Here is a 9220-nt window from a genome sequence, read left to right as displayed (position 1 = left end):
CCTAAACAATGCCAAGAGCTGCTGAAAATGGGTAGCTCTACCCTCTAATATTCTACACTGTGTTAAATTCTAATTTTGGGTTAATTCATTTTCTCATTTTCTTAGTTAAAATTGTTTTTTGTTTTCTGCAGTAAAAACTAGATTTTCATATGCCTTTCCAAAGGAATTTCCTTATAGGATGAATCATGTAAGTATAGTGTATAAAATAAAACCCTTGTCAAAGCTATATATCAACTAGCTACATTTTGCATTAGAATACACTTAATAGTCTCCTAGAAATGGCAATTTCAGATATTACAAGAATATAGACATTATTCTAAATTAAAGATAACTAGCTTTTACCATTTTTTAAAATACTTCATAGTAGTTATTATCAACTCTGGCTGCCCATTAAATCATGTTGGGAACTATTTAATACTACTGATGTTGCATCCTTTCCAGACCACCTTACTCAGAATTTTCAGGCTTGGGGTTCCCCAGCATTGGCACTTTCTAAAAGCTCCCAGGTGATACTAATGTGCTGCTGGGGCTGAGAACCACTTTAATGGAACCGTATGAAATATTTTAAAGATGAATTTCCATTGATATTTTAATAGACATATCTTTCTTTTTCCACCATTCAAGGGATTTGTTTATTCTACTTAAGTTGTATTTTTTTAATTAAGTAGAGATCATTGCATTCTTGCATTTGTTGAGTAGAAAAATAAGGAAGTTTTTACAGGATATTTTAAATAAGAATGAGTAAAAAGAATGCTTATAAGAGACTGGCTTTTCCTTATGAAGATTGAAATGCTTTATTATCATAATTGTGTGTATTATATAATAAAAAGTAATTTTTTTATTGCATATGTTCATTTTAATATAAGCTACTTAGTTTCTTAATTTAAAATTTTAGTTATAATTTGTGCTAAATTATGATAATGTCTATAAATTGTGTTAGATTAAGTAGACTCATCTAATTTGGTTTCTTGTTGACATTTGATAATCTTTTTTTTTAAACAGGTATTAGAATGTGAATTCTATCTTTTAGAACTAATGGTAAGTATATTTTCTGCAATTAATAGAGTAAAACATTTTCAAATTTAGTAAAGTCAGAAATTATTTAAAGAAATGATTTATAGGGAGGTACATTTTAAAACCATCCACATGAGATTACATGATGGTGAAATCATAGTAGCCTGGTAACCTTATCACCTGTATCCTCTCTGAAGCCCATAAAATAATTTGTGTATCCTACTTAGTATGGGAACATTTTTCTATTCTATAGTAAGTAACTACAATAAAAGGATTATAAGCAAACAGGTCAGGACATTAAACCACTGTAAATTATGTGCACAATTTGTGTATGTGTACAGTGTTATTTAAAGATAGCTCATGTCTTTGGCAGAATTCTGCTCCTCCAGTTGGGAATTATGGATTTATAGGCTAATAAGAGGTTTCAGTGTGTTGCAGATGTGACACTTTGAGTCTCTAAGGGAATGAATGGATGCTGACTGACTGCCAACCGATTTACCAAGGTATATTCCAGAGAGAGCGCTGCCTTCACTATCATAGTAGAGGTTAGGGCTACCATACTGCTTGCTTAAGAGAATAAAAGGGAAACAAGCATGAGTTAGAGAACTTCACTTTGGAATACACAAATCAGTTGGGTAATGATATCGTTTTTGTGTTGTAATAAATCTGTTTTTATACATACACATTTTTTAAACTGTTTCTAGGATTGTTGCTTGATAGTGTATCATCCTTATAGACCTTTGCTCCAGTATGTGCAGGACATGGGCCAAGAAGACATGTTGCTTCCCCTTGCATGGTAATTAGAACAGAAGTTATTAATAGTGTAACATGTTATTAGATAGGAAGGTTGACAAGTAAAAATGAAGTTTAGTATTTTTAAAGTCATTAAACTAGTGCCCCAAGATATTTTATATTAAGCAAAATACCTGCTTGTTGAATTTTAATAACTATAGTGGTATAAATGCTAAAATGATAAGCATCTTAAGTTACCTATTTGATAAATATAGCTGTTAAAATTTGATTTTGTATGAAAAGCAGACTGTTAATATAAAAATTAAGACTAAGGTTATCTTTAAAATAAGATACTTTTGGTTGTATTCAACATACATATAAGTTCATCGTATAATTTCTGGTTTTTTATTTAATCTTCTGATTTTTGAAAAACTATGCAAATGTGTTTATATTATAATTTATTATGAGGTTTTGACATTTAAAATATATTTAGCTGTAGTTTTATTCATTGATATGTGCTTATTTGTTGTCACATTCATGTATCTATCCTTTTGCCTTGATGTTTTTACTTTTATAGCTGTGCTTCAGTAATAGAAAAGGGAAATAAGTGTGTACAAAGATGGGAAATCTGGCCCTCTCTGGGAGGAAATGTACACATGAGGTAGTTCTGCTTTCAGTAATTATATGATTTACATTTCTATAGGAGGATAGTGAATGATACCTACAGAACGGATCTTTGCCTACTGTATCCTCCTTTCATGATAGCTTTAGGTATGTAAGTGTGGTATTACCTCTGCTAGTTAAATTGTTATAAATAAATAGGTCATCCTAAAATAAATTTCAACCTATTGTACTTTATGTTTTTATGTTCCATGAAGTAATAGACTAATACTTGCATGTGAACTTTCAATAATATGAACTGCAACTGTCACAAATCAGGATTAGTGTCCCCCCCAACCCCCTTTTATGGTAAGTTTTTTTTTAATCATTTAAAAGCATTTTAATCAGTGTCTGAATAGAACATTTTTGTTTGTTTAGGGGGAAAAGTTCAGAATTAAGCCTGCCAATATTAGTTGGAACTTATGTAAAATAATCAGGCCCATCTTTCATATCTTAAGCCCAATTAAGTACTTAGGTTGAGTAAAGGCACCTCTGTGGTCCTTAATGCCTTGCTGGAGGGAGAAGTTAGCTACCATTCCACTGTCTGTGGAAGGCAGTGTTGTGATGGGTTAGAACACAGTCTTTGGAGTCTGATAGTCCTGGGTTTAAACTTTACTTTCTTTACGATTGTGGAAAAATTATCTAACCTTTCTGGGTTTGTTTCCTTAATTGTAAAATGAGTGGGATGCTAATAATTCCATACAGAGTCATTACAAGAATTAAATGAGATAGCTTGTAGAGCAATAAATAATGCCTGCTATTTACTAGGTACTTGTTAATTTCTGTTCCTTTTCCTTCTATTGATTCCTTCTATAACTCCATCCTCTTGGTTTTCCCCCATTATTTTCCCAATTCAGACTTAATTTTCATTTGTTTCTCTTTGTTCAGTTATTCCTTAAATGTTGATGTTTCTTGGCCTTCTTACATCAGAGGTGGCGAATAGGTTGTATTTATACTTTTGTAGTATAAATACAAAAGGCTCCCTGAAAGCACTGGATTTGGAAGGATTTTGAAGTGGCATCTGGGTTCAGTGGGTAAGAATGCTAGGATCTGCATAGGTAAGAAGGAGAGGTAACAGAACATGTGCTATGTCTTTGCTATCCTTGCTATCTTTCTTCTTCCTGGGTGTTTTCACTGAGGCCTATGGCTTCTAGTATCTCTTATGTGCTAAAACATTTAAATTTCTTTATTTAGCCAAGATCTTGCTCCTGAGCAGTTCTTTATATCCTTTTTCCTATTACACAGCCCCTCAGACTCATCATTGACCTCATCACTTTGCCCCCAAATATGTTCCTCCTTTTAATGTCTTTGCTAGCTTGATCAATAGCACTAGGTAGTTACCTTAGTTGGAAACCCAGCAGTTAGGCTCTTTCATCTGCCTTGATACCTACATCTAGTTGGTTACCAATACCTTTGTGCTTTTCTCTTGATTGTGTGTCCCTTTTTAAGTCTCATAACTATCTTCTCATCTCTATCCAGGTTATCACAGCAGTTTCCTAACTGGCTAATTTGCATTCCACATCCCTGTGCTCAGAGAGCCCATCTGTCCTCCACACTGTTGAGCTAGGCTAGTGGTTCTCAACTGGGGATAATTTTGCCCCCCAGGGGACATTTGGCAATGTCTGGTTTGGGTTGTCATAACTAGGGTGAGATGCTACTGGCATCTAGTAGGTAGAAGCCAGGGATATGCACAAGATAGTCTCAAAGAATTGTCCAGTACAGAATGTCAATAGTGCCGAGGTTGAAAAACCCTGTGCTGGAATGAGCTTTTTAAGTTTCAGAATTTGTCTCCAAATTAAACCTTTCAGTGCTCTTCCTAATTGCTGGGTAAAATCTACAGCCTCTTTTTACCATTTATATATTTGCCATTCTCTCCTCCCACACTCACGTTTTTTTAAGGCTTGGCTCAGATATCCCCTTTAGTTGACCCTCCCCAGCACCCTCCCAACATTACCTCAGTCTGGGTTTAGGATGCCTCCTCAATCTCTAATTTACTCTATCTATGCCCCAGTCATGGCTTTTTCCACTGTATTTAAATCATCTGTTCTTTCCATTTCAGTCCTTTAACCTCTTGATTCCTTCTGGACCTAAGCCTTACTCTGTAGTTTTGTTTGACTTGGGGCAACCAGTATGTCAATTCACATTTAAGTTACTGTTTGCCTAGAATGTCATCCTTAGCAAAGTCATGTGGGTAACCAGACCAGGAAATTTAACTCTCAACAAGTTGGGGTGGGATCAGGGTAGCCAGGCTGCTAGTAGAAATTGTTTTAGGCAAAATCACAATGGGGAGTCTTATCTTTGAGCTCTTTTACTATCTTTGTTAGTTTATATTACATATAATATATATAATTGTATACAATGTATTACATTGTTTTCTAATCTCTATTTTATTTCAACACTAAATTTGTATAGGTATGCTTAGCCTTCACATAACTTGATCATATGCTAATAACTTCAAAAAGAAAAAAGCAGAGGCAACACTGCTTTTAATTGAAATGTCAAAACATAGTCAACATTGTTAAAACTTGGCATATTGATCGACTTTCTTGTTTGTTTTGTTTTTGTCACACTGACTTCTGGGTGCAATGTGACTTACTTTGTTTATATCACTCTTCAGGGATGACTTCCCTGTTCTAATCGCCTCCTTGGCTGTTCTTCCTCTCTAATATACCCTGACTTTCAAGGCAACTGCACTGTGACTAGGGACTAGCACACAGTGAGGAGCAGATGTCAAGAACATTAATGTAGTGTAATAATTCTTTCTATCTATATCAGATTAGGTCGCTAAGATGATCAATGGTAACTATTAAATGTAGCTGTATAATTTGTTATTTTTTTTAATTCTTGGTATTGGCTTGCAAGCTGTATAATTTTTTAAAGGAATGTTGGAAAATACACATAAATTCGTAAGTGAAAATCTTATCTTTAGTTCTAAGATCATGTATTCTATGTTTGCAGCTAAACATGGGCAATTGTCTCCCATTTTCTTTCCAGCTTGCCTACACGTAGCCTGTGTTGTACAGCAGAAAGATGCCAGACAGTGGTTTGCTGAACTTTCTGTGGATATGGAAAAGGTATTCTTTAACATTTGCTTACTTAAATAAAAACTTGAACATTTAAAAATGAATGTCTTATTTACTTACTGTGAGTCTAAAATCTTATGTTCATTAGGCTAAGAAAATTATTGGTTAAAAAATATGAAGAAACACGTTTGGTGGGAAGAGTTGATGTTGACTATTTAATTTATATTTCTCGTGTCAGCTTAGGGTTAAATAGAATGGTAAACTTTTGTTTTGACTGGTTACAAAGTAGCCTTTAATTTCCAGGATTGTTTTAAAAGCTACCTAGTGACAACTGATTACTACTGTGAATTTCTGTAACGCAACCTCTCCTGGCAAAATGGCTTTTGCTATGTTTTCTATCTTTTCTGCTCAAATGTTGAATGTGTTAAAATTAATCTAAGTTGGTTCTACTCAGGTGGGAAAGAAAGGCCTAATTTGGAAACTGGTTATGACAAATTTATAGCTGCCCGTATTTGAGCACCTTAACTTATAGGTAGTGAACAGAGAATAAAAACGTCTTGTGTGTGCAATCTCCCATTAAATTGTTTGCAACAGTTGTTATTAGAGGAGTGTGCTCTATAGTGGCATATTCCTCCATGATTAGAACCTTTATTCTTAGTATCTCACTATTTTGTTTTGGTTTAAGATGTCATCAGGTAGAAGGAAACCAACTTCAGAGATGGATAAGGATGGACAGGGTATACCTGTTGAAAGATGAGAGTCTAGGAGGAAAAAACATGTGTAAATAGCAGTGTGGTGAAAAATACTGCTTTAAAATTTTATCAGAATTGTCTAATCTAACCTGCATACTTAAGGACAGAGACTCTTTTTACTGTTTTTGTGATGTGTGTTCTTTATATAATAAATGTTGCTTGTTTTTGAGAGAACTTTCAAAACTTTCCACTGAGAACTTTTCAAAAATATTTTCTTCTAGATTTTGGAAATAATCAGGGTTATTTTAAAACTATATGAGCAGTGGAAGAATTTTGATGAGAGAAAAGAGATGGCAACTATTCTTAGTAAGATGCCGAAACCAAAACCTCCTCCAAACAGGTATTTTATAAACTTTAATTATTGATTTCATTTGATTATATATCATACTTATTTATCATATTTTTCTTAGATTATGTTGTTTTGTATCTTTTTCTTAAAATTTCTTCCAAAACTTCATAATCTGTGTTAATTTTATTTTTTAAATTTGTGACTTGATAGTTTGAGAATATCTCATTTTAAAAAATACATTAATCTGATCATCTATTTAGTAATTTTTCCTAATGCAATGGAGGTCTATTACAGGTATCCCTCAACATATGGCTACATATTGTACATAAATTTAAACAGAGCAGAATTAGGCATGTTTATCTGAAATTCAGAGATAAAGAATTCTGTAGTAGTTTCATGTCAGTTTGACTATGTGTCATCTTCCCCCCCCGACTATTTTCCTATTTTATAAATTTCAGTAGCAGTTTTAAAAATTCTGATGAGTGACCTGATATTATAAAGATAAAGAATTTTGGTTTTGAGTGACCCTAAGATCCACAGCACACAATAACATAATGTTGCAAAATATGAATCACCTGTGCTAAGAGGTTTTTGTTGTTGATGATTTTTGTTTTTTTAAATGGCATCTGTTCAGTTAGTTCAGGTTCTAAGCCCTCACTGTATATCAGATCATTTGGGGTAGGGAAAAAGTCAGAAGGGAAATAAAGAAATGTTATCCATCTTCATCATCTATCTAGAAAAATAATTAAGTTATATAACAAGATAAATTTGTAGGTTGCTACTGATAATGTTACAGTTTGGACAAAGTTAACTTGACTTATACAAGGAGCTGTTTAAGACAGTCATTCAAACAGCTGCCTTTGGATGCATTTTTTGCAGAAATTCCCTGAGTGATTCTCCACTAGTGGCAGGGCCTGAAGCTGCAAGATGATGGTGGACAAGATAAGGCAATAATCCTATTGCCACATTCAATGGTATTTTCAGTTTTAGTTATTTTTATTTTAAATATTCAGCATTTTCCAGGAAATTACCATAAATTTCTTTTCTGACTTATAAAGTTTTGCTGTATTTACGTATGATTTTATTATGCCTTTGGACACCAGTTTTTTTGGAAGAACACTTCTTGATTTTCATAAATAGTAGGAATAGAATTTTATATGTAAGATTTAATTTTATAGAAAATTTGTTTAGAAGAAGCTGTAATCTCTATGTTGGGTGATACCTGTAATAAAAGCGAAATCCCATGCCCTAATTTAAATTTTTGGAGTGTATATGGACACTGACTTCCAGAATGCTTGTTATGTGTAGGGCAAAAAGTTACATAAGAATAAAAACATGAAACCAAACGTTACTCTTCTGAGTTTTAATTTTTCCACATCTGTGTCTTATAATTAGGAATGTTTCTTTGCGGAGTTCTGCTACAGAATAATGAACTTTAAAATTAGTAGGCTTATTAGGGTGTTAAAAATGAATCTTTTAATTGGTAAAACATCTCTTTCTTCCCCATTTGAACAGTGAAGGAGAGCAGGGTCCAAATGGAAGTCAGAACTCTAGCTACAGCCAATCTTAAAACATTCCGAAGAATTCCATAGTGGACCACTTGGAAATAAACCATTGGACAGATTTCAGTAATGTCTTCAATGGAACACAAATGAAAATGAATAGCTTGTTTCTGTCAAGCATATTTGGAAGTGATTTTATTTTTGCAAAATTAGTTTCTTTACCTAATTTGATTCTAGTACATAACTGATTAAATCTGTTGATTATAAAATTTGGAAAGGTTCTAAGGGGACCTACAGACAGACATACATAGATATTTCAAAATTAATAGCTTTTGATTAGTATAATATTTCTTAATCTGGATAATAAAAATTGTAGCTTTTTATTAAGCCAGGAAACATGGAGCATAATTTCTTTAAATTTCTCTTTGGTCATTGAGGGACCAAAAAAGGACATAAAAAGTTAGTATATGAGGGGTTTTTTTTCCCCCTCCATACGTTTAACTTTAAAACTGTATTTAAAGAATCAAATCTTACAAAATCCTGGAAGATTTTGGTAACGATGTTGATAATTTCAGGGAAATTAATCAAGTACCTATTGATTTAAAAGTGTATTTTATTCAATAGTTTTGGTATCTTGCCATGGAAGATACTAGCCCCAGCCTAGCAGAAAAGTGCAATATGTATAGCATACTTTGACATTTTAAAAGTAATATTCCATAACCATTTTGAAATGCTGGGCAAACAGAAAAAAAAAATCTACATGAAGTTACTTGCAATTAATTCACAGTTAATCAGGCATTTTGCAAATTTAATTGGATAAAAAACCATAATGTTGAAATTTAGTAAAATTTTAATGTTACCTTTTACTGTGAAAAGTTTTTAACAAGATATACACACCCTAGTTTAATTTTGTGTCTTAACGTGGATTTACAAATTTACTACAAGTATCCTGAGCCAGGAACACAATCAGGTTTCAGGCCAGTTTGGTACTGGCTGTTCTTAATTCTCAGATGAGTGTAGGACTTCATATTAAATGTTATGTCAGTGGGACTGTGCTGTCTGTGGAACTTAATAAATTAATCATTTTCTTCAGACTTGAAGGAGAGTGATAACATTTGGAGTCATAGGATATTGATGTACAATTTAAGGATTAAAATTTTTTAATAAATCAATTGTGGACAATGGGTTATTAAATTAAATGTTGGCTTCCTAGTATAAAACTGCAAGAATAAAAGCAAGTTCTCCAGC

The 9220-nt window shown here is 33.0% G+C and overlaps 1 protein-coding gene across 4 annotated transcripts in view; it reads left to right on the top strand.

Moving 5' to 3' along the window:
- Positions 1-9220, top strand: part of CCNC (cyclin C) — a 22427-nt gene extending 13207 nt beyond the window's left edge. For 2 of the 4 annotated variants that reach the window (XM_012661912.1, XM_012661916.1), the window contains exons 6-12: positions 132-187; positions 1003-1038; positions 1719-1810; positions 2450-2517; positions 5401-5480; positions 6403-6521; positions 7986-9220. In XM_012661912.1, coding sequence (XP_012517366.1) covers positions 132-187; positions 1003-1038; positions 1719-1810; positions 2450-2517; positions 5401-5480; positions 6403-6521; positions 7986-8040 — 506 coding nt within the window. In that variant the 3' untranslated portion in view covers positions 8041-9220. Of the gene's footprint in view, positions 1-131; positions 188-1002; positions 1039-1718; positions 1811-2449; positions 2518-5400; positions 5481-6402; positions 6522-7349; positions 7445-7985 lie in introns of all 4 variants that reach the window. The other 2 variants (XM_012661914.1, XM_012661915.1) reach the window with 2 other exon arrangements.

This window comes from Propithecus coquereli, unplaced genomic scaffold, assembly GCF_000956105.1.
Source record: "Propithecus coquereli isolate 6110/MARCELLA unplaced genomic scaffold, Pcoq_1.0 Scaffold74, whole genome shotgun sequence".
Classification (NCBI taxonomy): domain Eukaryota; kingdom Metazoa; phylum Chordata; class Mammalia; order Primates; family Indriidae; genus Propithecus; species Propithecus coquereli.
Note: the sequence above shows the minus strand (reverse complement) of the source record. Positions and strands in the feature narration are given on the sequence as shown.